Raw genomic sequence first — 20,000 nt, 5'->3', positions numbered from 1 at the left:
TATTTTATTTATTTTATTTATTTATTTTTTGCGAAATAAATTTATTTGTTTGTTTGTTTTTTTGTTTATTAATGAATTTATTTATTTAGTTATTTATTTTTTGTTTGTTTGTTTTCAAAATTGTGCAGCCCTAGATCCTATTGTAAGTTAAGTATTAACAAGGATTATTTCTTGCTCCAATTATCATTCTATTCTGCGACAGCTAATTGTTACAAACACTGTGCAACATTTTAACGAAGTAAATCGACCAAATGACTCATTGGGTTAATGCAGCACTAAATGTGGGTATACACATTCAAAGATGAAGCTTTTAGCAAATCTTGAAGAGTATGCATCACTGCTAGGGCTGTGATGATAACCGCATTACTGCTGTTATGTGACATCACTGCGGTGTTGAGCTCATAACCGTCATCACCGAAAATTATATATATATATATATATATATATATATATATATATATATATATATATATATATACATATATTATATATACTAACTGGTGAAAGTTACAGGAGGATATGAAATATAAACACAATAATCACCGCTAAGTTATCATCATTGACTGTCTTCCATCCTATGTTCAAGGGCTTCTGGACTTTTCAGCTTTTTGGTTGTTCCACTCTTCACTTCGGCTTTGCGTGCCTGCCATGTAAGAAAATAAATAAATATCAACTTGATTTATTGTTGACTTGTTGTGTGTGTTGAATTTGTCTTCCAATTAAAACACAACTATTGAAACAAGTTTTAGGAAGCCTCCTTCTCTCTGGAACGTTATTTGTTGCTCCCCGGCGCCAGCGCTCTCTCGTGGTCATGATGCGGCTTCAACCGCCGATAACCAGATAACCAGCCTGACCGGGGGGAAATTATGGAGAGGACGGGGGGTCCGGACCGCCCCTTCCTGGGTAAAACAGAGAGTTGTTCCCTTCAATATATAATTGTCAACATAACTATATAATTTTAAATAATCGCAGCTTGGCGCCCAGACTGTGTCCCTGGTAACCGGCGATAGTGCTTCCACACTCTGACGGTACAGACTGTGTCTACGGCACGTCAGTGATGGTGCGTCAGTGATGGTGCGCCCACAAGCCGACGGTGCCGACTGTGCCTGGAGTGCGCCCATGATCAGTGCGCCAAAACAGTGTGTTTTTATTTTAGAAGTGGGTTATTCTATTTTACTCTGTTTCCTTATGTAACAAAACAAGCACCATGTGTGATCGGGACGCATTCCCCGTCACACTCTTGCACCCAATTTTGTACTGGCCCACCCAAAATACAATTTCCGCCTACGCCGCTGATGTAGATGTGTTCTCTTTGTGGGTGGCTGGCATTTACTTGTGGCCAATGAGCTGCCAAAAAGCCTGCATGCTGGCCTTTAGTTTACAGTGAAACATCTTCTCCAACCTTCCTGGCCCCCTTCATCAGCTGCCCCATCCAAAAGTACCCCCCAGTCCCCCGTTCCCCTCCCTTCAGATGGAGATGCAGTGAGGCGCTGGCATGCTGCCTATCAGAGATAGAGGCTGAGGGCAGGCAGGGCCGAGGTGGGCTGTGTTGGCAGGAAAAATAATTCCCAGACTTGACAAACACACACACACACACATACTCACAAACAGCATCTCACACTCATACACATAAACACATACACATGCACACTAAGAAATGCACTAGTTCACTCACTGGCATGCAAATGGCATTTGCGTGTTAATTAAGTTTAAGAATTTGTGTGTATCTATATGTGTTTGTGTGTGTGTGTGTGTTTGTGTGTTTACCAGTTACGCGTTTACTGTGGCCACCCATGAGCGTTTATGAAATGAGTCTTGGGACCTCACTTAATGAAAGACCAATCTGGTGTGCTGCTTTGGTTCAGAGGAAGATGGAAGAGGTTTGTATGTGAATGGTTGTGGTGTGTGTGTGTGTGTGTGTGTATGTGTGTGTGCGTGTGTGTGTGTGTGTGTGTGTGTGTGTGTGTGTGGGTTTGGGGGGGGGGGGGCATCTCGGGGCTGGTGAGACGGACAGTTGTTGGGGGAATGGAGAGAGAGAGAGAGAGAGCAGGTTGGAGGACGCGTCGAGAGCAGTCATCAGATAGTAGAAGTAGAGAGGGAATGAGAAATGGGATTGGTGGGAGGAGGCGGAGAGACTGTTTTCTTATTACTGAAGGGGCGTTGGGAGATAACGGGAGGAATGAAGGGGAGAAAATGAGGAATAAGATATTCTTTATTATTGTGTTTTAATCCCCCCATCCTCTGTCGGGGGATAAAGCATCATCCGTAAACCGACACGCACTCGGGCTAAGTGATATTGACAAATCAAATATCACTATATTTTTTGACGAGTACCTCAATATTGATCATTTCAGGGGATGACTTGGTGCTTTCATAAGATATTTACACACGGAAAATATTTCAAAAACCATCATAGTAATGTGGATATTATGACCAAGTCTTTATTATGGCTAAGTTCACACTGCAAGCCTCAATTCCGATGTATTGCTCACATCCGATTCTTTTGTTTGGCTGTTCACATTATTTTAAATGTGGCCGATATCAGATTCCAGTGTGAACTGGTCATGGTCCTGAACTGACCCGCATGTGCACAAGTCACAACGAGGCACGCTGTCGTATGGAAGTAAACATGGCAGTTGTCGGGCGCCATGGGACCGTGTACCTCGGCTCAAGCTTGCGAATGAAAATGTTGAATCCAGACAGAGGTGCGGTGCTTTTTTTGTTTTGTTCAAGAAGGAAATTTACTAAAATAAAATACATCTAAAAGGGTTAGGGTGCATATAATACAATGTGCGCAAATTGCGCGCCGATTGCTCCCTCAGTGGACACACGCACACACACGCACACACACGCACACACGCACACACACGCACACACACGCACACACACACACACACACAGTTTTAGATCTGGCATTATTCATAAAATGCGGCGAGCGTGGGTGCTTCCTCGCTCGCCGGTCGGTCTATTTATCTATTTATCTTTTTCTCCATCTATTATTTATTTTCCCTCCCAGAGCTGTATACACTGCTAAACGGTGGCAGGCGGCCGCCGTGTGGGGGCCGCGGTTGCGGGTGGCCGCGGTGCACCTCGCTCTGCTCACCTGTCCCAAAGTCGGGGGCGGAATTCCAAGTTTTTTCTCAAAACACCTTGTTTTTTTTGCGTCCCCGGTCCGTGAACATTTTGCGCTCTGTGGTCTGGTCCGTGCTCGAGAGTGACATGAAAGTCACATGAATTCCAATTTGACTGTTCAGACTGAGGTCGCATTGCAAAAAATCTGACCTGTATCCGATTTAGGACCACATATAAAAATAGCCCAATTCCGCATTTAAAAGATCAGATTCCATGTGATTTTTGCTGTTCACACTGTACAGATCTGAAAATACAGATCTGAGTCACATATGAGCAAAAAAAATCGGATTGGGCCACTTGGCCAGAACAGCAAGAACCAACTATGAAGTTCAGAAAATAGCATTATTTTATTATATTGCAGCCTTTAAGACAACATGCAACTAAAGTGCTATGTATATCCAACAGTGGGGTTGGCGATTTTTTTATGCATCCGAGAGGATGACACCATCTGCGTTCGATCAACTACTGGACTCATTCTCTGATATTGCGTAACACGGACACGGCTCTTGTCTCCAAAATGATGCCGCGTTCACAGGCTTGCGAAACAGTAATGCGTGTCGGAAGTGCGTTCGTGAAAAAAACCTCAGCTACCACCATATTATGATATTTTTTCACCATACATGTGTTTGCATTCCTGTACAGTTAACTAAAATGAAACCAAAAACTAGGGCTGTCGATAGATTTTAAAAAATTAACTAATTTATCTCACAATTTGATGTGATTAATTGCTTTTAATTAATGCTTGTAATAATGGATATCTAGATGTAAAATCATTGAATCGATGTAGAGGTAATAGCATCTTTTTAACTTTGAACACAGATTCTCTCCTGTGAATGACAGATTTTCACTAAAACCGTGGAGGCCATCAAAATTGACTGTCAACTTGAAAAGCATTTGTTATACGCACTGACAGAAATAATAACGAAACCCAGCCCTACATGTTAGAGTACAATTTCAAAACCGTCAAGGCCATTTAAATTAAATAGAATTAGACAATACAGTAACCAGTTCTCATCTATGTAGACAGTCAGCATTAATAATGAGCATGGCTCAGACCTCATTTGGTGGGGAGCTACTTTTAAATGGAAATAGAAATGCAGATGCAGTATCTTAATCACTCAAAATATAAGGTAACTAAAAATGGCAAGCATGTTTTCAGTTTCGGCAACCAAAAGCTGATACCTGGTTAGTGTTGAGCCCTGTACTCACAAAATCAAGAGGATTTTTTACATTTAAGTCATTCATTAAAAGCCTGGTAAAATGTTTTCTGTTGAATTAAATGTTCACCAAACATACACCCACATACAGACATGATTTACAGATATACAGACTGTCCAACATTTTCAGACGAGCATGCTTGTGTGCATGTGTATGCCTTTGTCTGTCTGAGTGCATTAGTCCTTTTAAAATCCGATAGCATCACCACTAATCAGCTAATCAGAGGGAAATGAGCAAAGCCCAGAGGATGCAGGGACATTTTGTCTTTTTTAAAGCTAATCTAGATGAATGATGCTAAAAGCCTATTGGCGCTGTCTTACCCCTGAGAGCTGATTTCTTAATGGCACGAGTCATTTAGTTGCTGGATGCAGTTCCTCGTATGAAAGCCGCCCCCCGTCCCTGCCCCCATCTCCCCCAGATTCAAAGGCAAATTAGGCCTTAGAACTGTAACCAAATAAAGCCTTTAGGCAAATCACTGGCACTAATGTTTCTAATGGTGACACGCAATATTCACTGCCTTCCGCCTTGGTCATCACAACTAATTTCCTATGTAAATGCTACATGTAAATATTACATGTAAATGAGGAGAGATCTTGTTTGGACAGCCAGCCCCCCAGATGCTCCTATTTTGCTAGGTATGGCTTGCTTTGCTTACTCTGTCTTTCTCTGCCCAGCCATCCACGGGCAGCAGATATCCTTTGACTTTAAAATGTTAATATCTCTGTACGTTGGAATCCCCCTAGACCCCCGCAGTCCCTTTTTTCCCATCATGCTCTGTTGGCAAGTGCAAGCCTGCTTTTACTGCATATTAACCAGCGCGGGTTTTACCGAAAAGAAGGGCTAAAATAGACTGCTCAGCTTAATTAACGAGTTTATAACCTACATTATAAATTACATTGTGGAGCCATAGAATAAATTCCAAGGAGGCGTCCCTGCATCGGTGGGAGGTGAAGAGGGAGAACGAGGGAACAGCTCAGTTAGTTAGGCGAGAAAGCCCTCATAATGCATGTGCACGCGCACAGACACACGCACAAATTGTGTGAGTGTCAGAGTTAAGGTTGAGGTATAGCGCTGGCTCTTGTGCACGTCCTCCTGGGAAATCACACTGAATAAAATTAGACCTGAGGAACTGTGTGTGTGTGTGTGTGTGTGTGTGTGTGTGTGTGTGTGCGTGTGTGTGTGTTTGCATGTGTGTGTTTCAATGTGTGTGTGTGCGCGTCAAAATGCCCTATCCATTTACTGACAGTGTTTCCCTCCTTGTCCCCTCTCCTCATCTGTCCTTTCCTCCTCTCACCCCCTCACACCTTTTTTCTCCTCCTCTTCTTTCCTCGAAGCCACCTCTCCATGTCTTTCCATCGTACCTCTATTGCTTCTCTTGTCAGTAGTCCCTCTCTCGCTGTCTTAGAAGGGAAAGTACATTGCACATTTTTTTCCGGTGTGATGTGTGCATGTGGACGGCGGTTGCGCCATCAATTACTAACGCACAATCTTCCTGATGCGGCGGACGCAGACAGATCTATAGTGACCGATCATCATTCAGCACCCATAGCACTTCACACACCTGCAATGACACACACACACACACACACACACACACACACACACACACACACACACACACACACACACACACACACACACACACGGACGCTTCTGGGTATTCAAAATAATGTCTAGCATAGCATGTGTATTTTCCTGGGACTGTGATGCCTCATTTTATACAAATTCACCATCAAATTGCACATCACACATCTCCTCAACACAGTATTTGTCATTTAAAGGGGTGTCGGGAACATGGAATTGAGTTTCTAAATCAAGACAGTTTTCTCAGTTCGATTGAATTCACTGCCCCTGAGGCCATATTGATTCTTGTTTAGTGCAAGCTCTCAGGTTGAATGGAGGGTAACTGCATTTGCTGGCATGTTTAAAAGCACAGGGAACATGACTGAAAACATCAACTTAGGTGTCCTTCTGGCGTCTCCTCAAACAGAAGATAAGTTCGTACAGGTGAAAATGCCAGTCAGTGCCAGGATTAGAGCCCTCAGCCCCTCCCTACACAAACACACACACACACACACGCACGCACGCACGCATGCACACACACACACACACACATGCACACACACACACACACTCGATTACTGCTGCTCATCTCATCTGTTAATTTGGAGAACTGTATCTGTGCCTCCATGTGTGTGCTCATGTGAATAGCCCCATGTGCATCCCAGCGTCATATTGACCAATCAGGGACAAGCAGGAAAATGAGGACACTTTAAAACAGTGTGGCACAGATCGAAGGCCACACAACACAGAAACTGGGAGAATGTGACAAATGTAAGAGCGGCACCAAGAACGAGAGACACCAAATGAGCCCTGTATCAGGTTTGAGATGTACAGAGATTTGTTTAAGCTCTCCGAATCCTCTTTACTTTCAGATGCTCCTTTTTCTTGGCGTGGCCTGTCCCTCCTATGATTTTTAAGCAAGACTAACAAATGTCCTCTTTTGTCAGAGTTTGTAGCTTGGGCAGCAGTGACATCAGGGGGGGCAGTATAGAACAGTTGTTTTCCTTTGTCTATGGTAAATACCAACTTAATAAATAATCCTCTTCTCCCTGTGCCTATTCTGTTCTGCAGTGCAATCACGTTGGACAATCAGCTGGTTGTCTCGGCAACCACGGCAGCAGATGCAGGACGATACCACGTAGAGGCAGTGAACGAACTGACGGGTGACAATGTGACAAGTCCCTCCATCTACCTAAGCATCTCAGGTAACATTTTGGATATTGGACTATTACATTTTGTGTATATTTAAATATATATATATATATATATATATACTTTAAAAAATACTAAGATACAAATCATCTCATAGTCTGGTTCAAATGTTATTCAAAAACCCGAAAATATAGACAATATTAAAAATCAAAAAATGTGAATTACTGGAAAATTGTCAAACTGGCTACAGTAAAATGTGTGTGGGAACAAGTTAACGGCCTCATTTTGCCACTGGTATGAACCTTCCAATTCTAACTCGCACACATTTTACAAGGTAAAACTGCGAGGTCCTTTTAGATGAAAGTCAAATCAAGTATCACCGCAATTCCATTATTTGTTGAATACACATTCCAGAGATGTGCATTTCATCGTTATGTTCAGGATATCACTCGGGACCTCCTCGATCCAAGCTCTGTTTCACTTTGACTAGGAGTAGCGAGGCATTTCAACAACAGTTACTCTACTTTCTTGCCATTATCTGAACTAGTGCTGTGCCCGTTCAAAACACCCCTGTTCCGAACGGGGCTGTCATTGCGGGGAGGGCGGATCAACGGCAAAAGTGTTGACACCTCTCATTTTGAAGATCGATTCTCGCGTCAATAGGATCGACGCCACAAAAAGTATCAGTTTCGCTCAATATATTTCTTCACTCGCTGTTGCTTGGTGCCCCTCGGCCCACTGTGTGGGGAAACGGGAGCTCCTTCCTGCACGGACGTCACGTGAACGCCCACGCGCAAAACACCGGCGGAACGCTGTTTCCAAAGCCCCGGCCCGTTGTTGCACAGAGCACAGCGGCTCCGGGTTCACCTGTATATTCAAAGTTCATTATTTTACGTGTCGCGTGTCCAAACTGCACCAACTTCGACACTGCACGTCTCCCGGTCCCCAGCGATACACCCGCCAAGTATGAGGTAGATGGGTTGTCGAGATAATCGAAGGACATACAGACAGAGAACAGAGATTCCTTCCTTTATAGTTAGATGGATACAAAGTACATGTAGGTTATAATTCACCAAGGTAAAATGCCTGTTAACACTGCAGGCAGTTCTCCATCTCATCACAATTTGGCAAGGTCATTACTGAAAGCTACAGATCATTAAAAATAAAAATGATGCTGCTTACATTGTGGATGCGGCACTTTAAATTGTGTCTGTCTCTGCTTGCCATGATATTTCTATCCATTGGATACGGTCCGTGAGTGGTACACTCACGCGCCGATTGGCCTTTGTGTCTCTCCGCGGCGCTCCATCTCTTGTTGTATCTTTATCTCTCTCTCTTTTTATCTCTTCCCCTTGGAGGATGGAGGATAGAGTCTGCTGTTTAACAGTCCTCCAGTTGACGTGTGGTCTATGGTTAAATGAGAGGGAGATAGTGAGAGGGAGGGAGAGTGTTCTGTCCCTTGTGGCTGCACACAGTTTTAATTAGATTCTCTTTACGGCGTTGTATCCTTTGGCATCTATTGTCAGGAATGCACACATAGACTGACACACAAACACACACACACACACACACAGACACACACACACACACACACACACACACTCTGTACCTTGTTACAGTTGTCAGTGGAGAAAGCTCCCCCGGGGGTTATAAGAAATAGCGAGGGCCTAGTAAAGCTTCATTGAACAGTATTTGACTATAAACATCCCATGTGTTTCAGTTTGTGTATATTTTGTGTCTAATAAAGTTCTGTAGTGCAAATGTCCATTCCCAATAAACATCTTTGATTGAAACAACAGCAAGAAAATAAGAAAAGGAGTGACAATGTAAACAACTGAAGGAGATAAGAAAAATAATGGTTGGAACTAGACGTAAAGTACAATGACCATTAAAACAACTTTCAAAATTGGATTTTTTTTTTATTTTGCTTTAATTTTCAGCTCAGCGCATTATTATTTTCTCCGTTATTTTATAGCATTATTGTTCAGGTATTAATGAACGTTACGGTCATGGCGTCTTGTTGGAGCTACAGCCAAGGAATATTGTAAAGATAACACGTTATTGCTTGCACTTGCCAACACAAATATTTCACTGATATTTGTAAGTCTCAAGATTCCAGTAAGCTGTAGACAAAATTGAAAAAGGATTTGTCAAAAGTCATTTTTATCAAAATTCATTATAAACACAAATCCATGTAAAGAATTCTCATACACAAATGCACGAGTAACATAAGAACCCTTCGGTTTGTATGCTTTACCCCACACTTCTTTCTCCCTTCCCTGGGAAATTGATTCTTTTCTCTCCTCCATCGTTTCCTCTCCCCCCTCCCTCTCTCCTCCTATCTATTAGCCAGTCTCTGCAGGATCTGAAAGACGGAAGTTCATGGCTGTCAATCAAAATTTCCATTTCTTAAATTGTCATCTTTCTTTTCAGAAAATCCGCCCGAGTAAATGAGATACCTTCTTTTATTCTCCTCTTTCTTTGATTTGAACATTCATGCTCAACAGTGGAGAACATAGAGGAAGAGAGAGAGCGAGAGAGAGACAGCGACCTAGGGAGAGAGAGAGGGTTGGTAGAGAGAGAGAGAGAGAGAGAGAGAGAGAGAGAGAGAGAGAGAGAGAGTGAAAGAGAAAATAGTTTAATGAAGTGAGTCACTCTTGGGAAGTTATGGGATTGGATCGCATTGGTCTAGCAGCCTGTCATGTTGAGACCCCGCTGAATCAGGGGCTTTAGGTCATCTTTATACGTAACACATTGTGGATGTGTGTTCTGGCCTAGGGCCAGGGAATAAGAGCAAGGAGACAGGTGGAGGCAAAACAGTCCCTGTTTTGCCTCCACGCCGTGTATTTATTAATAATTTAAACAAATGTGACTTGTGGGCCAAAAGGGAAAAGAGTCTTAGGCACTGGGACGTGTCTGGCTAGCTCTGCTAACTCCTCGCTCTCAATCGTCGCTGTGGCCAGTGTTACGGGACACCTTCCCTCCTTTCTTTTAGAAGGTTTAGGTGGTCAATGTGGGCGGACCCCCCCCCCCCCCCCCCCCCCCCCGTCTGTGCGTTCGGCTTCATAATCGACCTCCCCCACGCGTCGTGTCCCCACGAAGGGCCCTTGCCACTTCGCCAATAATTTCTAGCTGGACCTCGGGAGTAGTAGTAACACCTTGTCTCCCGGTGAGTACTGTCTTAACTGAGCCCCCCTGTTGTACAGGCGGCGCTGACGCTCCTGGGCCTGGAGCAACCTCTGCTGTGATTCCTGCCCTAACGCATGTAGCTTTGCTCTCAGGTCCAGGGCGTACTGGACCTCGTTTTAACTGGTGCCTAGACCATCCTGCCAGTTTTCCATCCCCTGAGGTCTCCTGCCAAATAGTGGCTCAAAGGGGAAAAACCCCGTGGAGGACTGGGGAACCTCCCGCACCGCAAACAACAGGGTGTTCAGCCATGTGTCCCAATTTCAGCTGTCATCGTGGACGATCTTCCGGAACATGTTTTTCAATTTTGTTGAAGCGCTTGACCAGGCACTGGTCCAAATTAAGTGGATGGCCAGTAACCTGTACAGTTCTAACAGTGTGCATGACATAAACAAAGTGCTCTGGTCGTTCAGGATTTCCTTCAGCATCCCGACCTGGGAGATGACCTGAAACAGCACCCCATTTTTGGTGTAATACTGCGCAGCGGCACTGCTTCGGGGTATCGGGTTGCGTAGTCCACTAGGACTAACAGGCAGTCTAATTGCCCGATGAGATCTATAGCGATTCTCTCAAACAGCGTCTCGACTAAGGGGAGGGGCCTCAACGGCGCTCGGGGAATGGCAGGTGGATTCACCAGCTGACACCGCACGTCCGCTCAGATGCCTGGTCAATAGAAATGGGCCATTATCCACTTAAGTGTTTTCTCGTGTCCTAAGTGACTGGCCTCCGGGTTATAATGAGTCACCTGGAAGACTCAACCCGACGGCTTTCAGGGACTTACATTTGGGTCATATCTTCTCCTGACTGAGCGCCATGGTTCACTTTATATAATCTATTACTAATCAACGTGAAATACAAGTGAGTGGGCGCAGCTTTCGGACGCATCAACATGCCGTCGATTTTATCTACCTGCTAAAAGGCCCCGCAAAGCGTATTGTCCAGCGACTGTTCCAGAGGAAAATCCTGGGGTTTCAGGGAAGGTCCCACCTGGGGCTCCCCTTCCCCCCACCCCTCCTGGGGCCCCGGAAGGGAGGAGGATGGTGATTGCCGCAAAGTCCATGGCGCTGGTACTGGCCGGTCCTGCAACGACTTCCATGCCAATCAAGGCACAGGCCTCTCTGCGGTCCCCGATGGTCAGCGTTGCACGGCTCCCTTAGTGGGCCCTTCTCCGGGCCAGCGCAGGAGGCGGAGGTGTGCGCGTAGGCCTTGGTGTGGTACTCAGTGAGGGCTGTGGGCGTGCAGGAACAGCCGGCCTGTGGTGGTGTAAAAGTTGCCGAGAAATGCCTCGGGATCATCCTCCCGACTGCTGGGGGGCGGGGGGCCCCAGTAGTCTTTTCTCACCAAGTCTGGTGCTCTCCCGGAGGAGGATCCAAATGGCTGGCTCTCCTGGAGCGCCTCCTGGTCCTGTCACGGACCCTTGCCATTTCCCGGAACTGCAGGGCTTGTTGCTCCTGCATTGTGGTGAGGGCCACCACCATCTGTTCCAGGGGGGAAGGCGTCCCGGGATTCTGCCTCGTGCTGCTCCATCCTGTCCAGGTACCACTTGTGGACGTGTGTTCTGGCCCAGGGCCAAGGAATGAGAGAGAGGAGGCAGGTGGAGGCAAAACAGTGCCTGTTGGCGTGTATTTATTAATTATTTAAACAAATAGCGGCTTGTGGGCCAAAAGGGAAAAATCAAAGGCTCGCTGGCAAACAGGGAGAGAGTCCAGAAGGGCGGAGCTTAGGCGCTCTGCCGCCAGACACATCACAGCGGTAGAGTGCCGAAGCTCCGCCCTTCTTGACTCTTTCCCTTAGTCCGGCTCGCTATGCTATGTTCAGTGCACGTCTTGCCCGGTCCGCACTCGTGTACCTCAGGCACGCATCTCCCTCACTGCGGGGGAAAAACAAACCCTAAATTACTTCCTGGCCCTAAATCGTACGAATCAGCCGTGCCCCTCCTGGGCAGCCCCGGGATGGGAGCCTGCACCGCCTGTCTGCAGCGGTGGCTTGACCACGCCCCCTTAGCCCGCCACATACATTAACAGTTGATCTCACCTCCGGATATTCAGACAAGTTCAGGTGTGATTTACAATCCCATCCTTCCGGGTCGATCTCGTGCAGCAGAGTCTTCAGACCAGGATACACCACTCCACACATTTGACAGCTGACATTGAGCCCTACCTGGCCAGCTGCGCTGCCGTCCTCTTTGACAGCCCCATTATCTTCAGGGCCCCCACCAATCAGCACCTGAGCCCCGGCCCATGCCACGCTCTGACTCCATAAAATGTTAACTGCCACCTGCTCCCAGCGCTCGGGCCGGACGAGCTGGTGTGCGGAGAGAGCTTCCAGAGAACGCCATGACAGCTTGCTGAAAACTCTACTCATTAAAAGTGCAGACTACCTTTATTAAAACGAACAGATCTCTCCTTCTCTCTCTCAGATCTTCATCACCAGGGACAAGATGCTGGGTGTCAGCGTGGATATTTAAAAAATGTCAGCGAGCTTATCGCAAACTGAACAGGAATGTTGAAACCAAAGTTGGTTTTCACATCGTTAAGAATTAGTCGGGAGCATATCGGCTGCTTGTATCGTTTAGTATTTGCAGCTGAGTTGTTAGGCAGGCGTAGAACCACCCAATTTATCCAAACGAGTCTACAAGCACGTGTGAGCATGTGAACTGGTTGATATGCGTGAAGCTCAGGGTCAGAGCTTGAGACTTGGCAGCGCCGTATAACGATTATTATTTTTTTAAAGTTTACAATATTTTAGTAATGCAAGTTATATCCTGGTGCCGCAACTGAATCACCGGACCGTCCGCGCCACCACGTCCAAATCCTCCATCTGCTTCTTCGCTGTTTCGTGTCTTCATCCACATACATCCTCTTTGTGCGCGGAGGTGAATGAGCTTTGTCCATGCGCTCCGCCTGTTGCTCCCCGTGGTCCCGCGGACGGGCAGACGGATGGAGGGGCCGTTATTTCGATACTATACGACTTAATATTGCATACGGTTGCAAATATCGCTACATTCAATATTATTGAATATCGCCCAGAAGTCAAGCTCCGGTGGCCGCAGGGTGTTTGTTATTGACAGGAGGTGAAAATGTACTTCAATTAATTAAGCTCCAGACACACTTACTGTATCATCTTTCCCTCTCTATCTCTTTCTCCCCCTATTTCCTCCTCGCTCCCCGTCTTCCTCTCAGACTCACATATTAATATTAACCTGTCAAGTCAAAACAGCAGCCAGACGCCCCTCGTGCCCAGAAGAGTTTTTGCGTGTCCATGCGTCTTCAGTGGAGCTCTGTAGATTTGTACACCAGGCAACATATCCCCAAAGAGATTCCAATCTCTCACACACACACACACATACACACACACACATACACACACACACACACAAAGGCACAAAACGTACTTTTAAAGAACAAAACTAAGAAACAAAGAAGTGAGGGACCATATACACGCTAACATGGCATTTTGAAAGTGCTGCTCTTCTGGGTGAAGCAGACGTTTTACATTTACATTTAGTCATTTAGCAGACGCTTTTATCCAAAGCGACTTACAATTATTCAAACACCGACGGACGCAGCCATCAGGAGCAATGAGGGCTTAAGTGTCTTGCTCAAGGACACTACAGCATGCTAGCAGGAGGAGCCTGGGATCGAACCAGCAACCTTTAGATTACTAGACGACCAGCTCTACCTCCTGAGCTACCCCCCCCTTTTTGTTTTACTTTTCGTCCCATGAGTGTACACTTGCACTTGCTCATGTAGGCTTAATAATATGGGTAAATTTCCAACAACAACTTTAAATGGCGCTATGAACCTGATTGCTTTTGCTACTTTGAAGGTAGTGCAGTCATTTTACAGTTGACATCAAAATAACTAGTCAACATAAATAAGACAGAAAGAAAGAAATCATGAAAATCTCATTGGCTGACAGCAGCTCCCAGCATGAAATGATTTTCCATCAAGAAATGACCACCAAGAACAGCCATTTAGCATTTATTTTTCTATTGTTCAGTGGCTGAAGCCCAGAAATGGAGAAACACATTGGAAGACAGGCGAGATAAATTGACAACAAAGATTTTGTGGACAAGTAGGGGATATACGCAACTTGAATGTGCTCATCTGATTGGATGAAGGTTTTTCTGACTTTGATTACAAGCAATGGATGATGAATAGATATAATATTTTTGTTTTTTTACAATAATAGGAATAATAAAATAATACCCCCGGATCTATTCATGTGTCATTGTGATCATGCATTAAAGCCCTCGAAAATAACATGATTTCGTTGATCAAAAAACCAAAGTACGTTTTGGGTCCTCTGTGTATCATTCAAGCAGCAGATGTTACTCGCACTACTTTGCACGCACGCATTTTGTTGAACGTGAGAGAGAGAGAAAGAGAGAGGTTACAGGTCTTATCATTGTTGGCATCTGGTCAGGGCCGGCGCTTCCTATTGGCGACAGGTGGCCGCCTAGGGTCCATCCCAAGTGGAGCTTGGAGAGGGAGCGATCAGGAGCAATTTGTGACCCTGTCTCCCTCTCCATGCGTAATGGAGAGGGAGCGATTGGGGCGGAATTTGGGCCGCGAGCTCGGCTGCATGCCCCTTTCCTCTAAAAAAAAAAAAAGCGAATAAAAACATTGTTTTTATTTGAGAAGTATTTTATTTTTTATTCCATTTCCTTATTGGATCAAAAAAAATAGCAGGCTCCCCTTGGGCTAAGCCTCTGATGTCTTTGAATCCTAGAAACGCCCCTGATTACAGCTCCCACTGAGAGACGTTGCCAGCACCCTCATTTTACATTGCTCCCCTCCTCCACTTTAACCACCTACATGCCCTCTTTCTCTGACACGCACACGCATACAAACACACTTCCATGAAGCAGAGCTTGGCCCATCCCAGGCCTGGTTTTTCGTCATAATGCCAAGAATAAACCCATATAACATCTGACTGACCTCTGTACAACCTGGACACTTAATTTATTGTGCACATGTGCACACATGCATGCACACACACGTGTATTCACATAAAGAAGCAAGGTCCAAGCAAGCTTTTTAATACTGCACGGCTGGAGTCGTGTGATATGCACTGAAACCTGTGTGTGTGAGTCCTTGTGGGTGTTTAGTGGTCGTCAGGTTGTGTGTTTGTGTCTTTGTCTGTCGTTTGTTTCTCGTTTTAATCCTCGTCTCTCCCTGCCAGATGTTTCCTTTCCACATCACTGACTCTTAAATGAGAGCCTCCCATGTGTGTGTTTGTGTGTGTGGCTGTGCATGTATCTGTGCAGGCGTGTGTGTGTGCGCGTGTGTGTTTGTGTGCCTTTGCTCCAGGTCCCATCCCAGTAGCTCCGTGGCACATCTAATTGGAGGTATTTTAGTGTCCCCTGAGAGAGTGTGTGATTGTGGGGCTTTTTTTTTTTTTGGTAGTTTTTTTTTGTCTGGGGAGTCTGCTTGTGTGTTGTGTCCTTGTATGCCTGAGCGTATACCTGTGTGTGTGTGTGTGTGTGTGTGTGTGTGTGTGTGTGTGTGTGTGTGTGTGTGTGTGTGTGTGTGTGTGTGTGTGTGTGTGTGTGTGTGTGTGTGTGTGTGGGTGTGTGTGGGTGTGTGTGGGTGTGTGTGTGTGGGTGGGTGTGCATGTGCGTGAGTGTGTGTATAAAAAATTGGACATCCTGGATCACCCTGTCATTGACAATATCCATCTTGGGATGGATATTTTCTACCACAAGATTCTCAGAGATTTCTTTTTGTTGGTAGAGATGATATAATCACATGTTTTTTTATGGTTTTCTGGGGACCCCGTTGGCTTTTGAGCCCCCGAAAGTGAAACGTCGCAAAGTTGTATTGTGTAGGAATTCGCAAAGCCATGAGACTTGCGTCAAATATGGATAGATAAATGGTAATCATATTGTGATATATTGTCAATTCAATAAATATATATGTTTTAGTTCTTTCATTATTTGATTTTGTTTTGCTTGATAAGTAATTAGAATTAGAACATTATACATGTTTAATGCATATACAGTATATTTTTCATAGCTGTGGATCTAATTGTCCAGCTGTATATGGCCACTAGCTAAATGTTTTGTAAGGCTTGAGGGAATCTTTACTGAAAATATCATGCCGATGGTATGCTAGAGTGCTTGCAGGAGTGGCAGATGGCACACACACACTTTCGGTAAAACATTTATTAAAATGTATTTGATTATATTGCATTATGAAATATTTCTAAAGTTTCATGTCCCTCCACTCTGCAGTGTGTGCCACCCTGTCCTATCCAAAATGTGACAAAACTTAGTTATTTTATTCTAATACACTGCAAACAATACTACACATTTTATTAATAAAAAAATCTTTCAATGGTAATATCAGTGAATTTAGTGTTCCCTCTCTTTCATGTTAAGGATATTTTGGAATGAATTTTGAGATGGATAATGTCAAGAATAAATGTTTTTTAGAGAGGTTTATATATATATATATATATATATATATATATATATATATATATATATATATATAAATATATATATATATATACGCTACTCACAAAAAGTTAGGGATATTTGGATTTCAGGTGAAATTTCAGGATGAACCTAAAATGCACTATTACCTTTACAGGTGAACTTAATTTGACCTTCTCTAAACTTTTGAATGCACATGTCCAACTGTTCAATGTTTCAGTACTTTTTGCACAACTTGCTTCTCTCTAACAAGGAGCTGAACGGCAAAATTCACAACAGGTGTTTGATCCATGAATCGACCAATACATTCCCTGGTTCAGTTAGAATTGGTATTTAAACAGTCCCCTTCATTATGCTGTTCACATTTTGACATCATGAAACCAAGACGACACCTAACAACTGATCAACAGTACCTCGCCATAGCGAGGCTTCAAACAGGATGTTCTCAGAGGGAAGTGGCCACTGAGCTTACAGTGTCACAGAGTGTCATCAGCAGGTTGCAACAGAGATACAGAGAGACTGGAAGAGTCACAGAAAGGCCTAGAAGTGCAAGTCCTTTGGCCACATCCCACACTGATGAGCGCTTCATTGTGAACAGTGCCCTGCAGAACCGGATGATGAATGCCACTCAACTCCAGTCACATTTAAGGGAGGTGAGATGCACCCAAGTGTCACGTCAGACCATTCGAAACCGTTTACATCAGCGTGGTCTGCGTGCTAGACCACCTGCAAGGGTACCTGACCACACCACCAGGCACAGGCATCATCGTCTTGCACGGGCCAGGGAGCATTTACGCTGGACGAGGGGCCAGTGGCCTCAGTGCTGTTCTCTGATGAAAGTAGATTCACGTTGAGCAGAAATGATGACCACCAACGATGTTCGAGACGTCAAGGAGAGCGCTATGCATCAGCCACTGTTGTCACCAGACGAGCCTTTGTTGGTGGTGGTGTTACAGTGTGGGCAGGTGTGTCTAGTCAATACAGAACTGCCCTACACTTTGTGAATGGTACAGTGACAAGCCCATACTACCTGAATAACATCATTCATCCAGTCATTGTGCCCCTGCATAAACAACACAGGCCTCATTTCATCTTCATGGACAACAATGCTCCAGCTCATCGAGGTCACATCATTAGGGAACGGCTGCTGGAGACTGGGGCACCTCAAATGGAGTTGCCTGCACTTTTTCCAGACCTGAATCCCATAGAAAACCTATGGGATCAGCTGAGTCGCCGTGTAGAGGCTCGTAACTCTGTACCCCAGAACCTCAATGACCTGAGGGCCGCCCTTCAAGAAGAATGGGGGGCCAATCCTCAGCAGACAATAAGTCGACTTGTGAACAGCATGAGACGTCGTTGTCAAGCTGTAATTGATGCTCAAGGGCACATGACAAGTTATTGAGACATTGACTTTTTTTGTTGTGGTAAACCCACCACTGTTGTTGGCTTTTGTTTCAATAAATTGTTTGAGATGAGGAAATCCCCATTGCATGCTTCTACTTAAATGCCCTACTTTCATGATAAAATATCACTGTAGCGTGAACTTTCACCCAAAAGCCAAATATCCCTAACTTTTTGTGAGTAGTGTATATATATACAAACACACCCATCAGCCACAACATTAAAACCACCACCAATAACCACTAATATTGTGTAGCTCCCCCTCGTGCCGCCACAACAGCTCTGACCCGTCATGGACTCCACAAGACCTCTGAAGGTGTCCTGTGGTATCTGGCACCAAGACATTAGCAGCAGATCCTTTAAGTCCTGGACGTTGTGAGGTGGGGCCCCCATGGATCAGGCTTGTTGTTCCAGCACATCCCACAGATGCTCCATCGAATTGGTCCCTAACTCCGACCAGCCACATGATGTAGAAGAGGTGATTCATCAGACCAGGCCACCTTCTTCCATTGCTCCATGGTCCAATTCTGAGGCTCACGTGTCCATTGTAGGAGCTTTCAGTGGTGAACAGGGGTCACCATGGACACTCTGACCGGTCTGCAGCTACACAGCCCCATACACAGCAAGCTGTGATGCACTGTGTGTTCTGACACCTTTCTATCATAGCAGCATTAACCTTTTCAACAAATTAGTGCTACAGTAGCTCTTCTGTGGGATTGGACCAGACGGGTTAGACTTCACTCCCCACGTGCATCAATGAACCTTGGGTGCCCATGACCCTGTCGCGGGTTCACCGGTTGTCCTTCCTTGGACCATTTTTAATAGGTACTAACCACTGCATACCAGGAACACAAGACCTGCTGTTTTGGAGATGCTCTGACCCAGTCGTGTAGCCATCACAATTTGGTCCTTGTCAAAGTGGCTCAGATCCTTACTCTTGCCCATTTTTCCTGCTTCCAACACATCAACTTCAAGAACTGAGTGTTCAGTTGCTGCCTAATATATCCCACCTCTTGACAGGTGCCACTGGAACGAGATGAGCAATGTTATTCACTTCACCTGTCACTGGTTTTAATGTTGTGGCTGATCAGTGTATGTGTATATATATATATATATATATTATATAGTATTTAGTGCCTACAGCTGCTGCAGGAGGAAGGGTATTCTTGTAACCATGCTACTGCAATAATTTCTACTTGTTTGGAGCCTCTGGTACAGTAATTCAGGAGTCTGAAGTTATCTAACAGACACGCACGCACACACACACACACACACACACACACTGACAGACAAGGAGAAAATCTTGCTTGGCTAATGAATTGATGCTTTGATTTAATTTTTTTTGCTTCAACTATCTATGTCTTGATTTATTGTACTCACTGTTTCACTTGCAGGGATCACACTTGGAGCCTTTTTTTGTAGCAGGCTCTTTCCAAATTTCCCCAGACTGCATTGCCTTTCTCACTCCATCTCTCTCTCTCTGTAATGAGGCTCTACTGGGGTTCTATAATTAAAACCCTAGTGTGCAAAAAGAGAGAGCGATGGATGGATGGACAGGCAACTGACTCATTGACTGTCAGTTTCAAAAGCAAATATTGTGTGTGTGTGTGTGTGTGTGTGTGTGTGTGTGTGTGTGTGTGTGTGTGTGTGTGTGTGTGTGTGTGTGTGTGTGTGTGTGTGTGTGTGTGTGTGTGTGTGTGTATGTGTGTTTGTGTGTGTGTGAGGGTGTGTGTCTGTGAGGGTGTGTTTTTGTGTATGCGTGTTCCACTTGTTCCACCTAGTTATAGATTTATTTGCAAGGATGTGTACAGCATGATGAAATAGGTTAAGATGGATGTCCATGCCTATGGCATGGACACACACACAGGCACAGGCACACACACACACATTTGGCAGACACGCACCC

The 20,000-nt window shown here is 45.0% G+C and overlaps 1 protein-coding gene across 1 annotated transcript in view; it reads left to right on the top strand.

Moving 5' to 3' along the window:
- Positions 1-20,000, top strand: part of LOC307228782 (protein sidekick-1-like) — a gene marked incomplete at its 3' end in the record, with an annotated part of 283,713 nt that overhangs the window by 139,034 nt on the left and 124,679 nt on the right. Inside the window, exon 5 of the mRNA XM_079998576.1 lies at positions 6,985-7,118. Within this exon, the coding sequence (XP_079854702.1) occupies positions 6,985-7,118 (134 nt within the window). The remainder of the gene's footprint in view (positions 1-6,984; positions 7,119-20,000) is intronic.

Source organism: Zeus faber (assembly GCF_960531495.2).
Source record: "Zeus faber genome assembly, chromosome: 4".
Taxonomy (NCBI): domain Eukaryota; kingdom Metazoa; phylum Chordata; class Actinopteri; order Zeiformes; family Zeidae; genus Zeus; species Zeus faber.
Note: the sequence above shows the minus strand (reverse complement) of the source record. Positions and strands in the feature narration are given on the sequence as shown.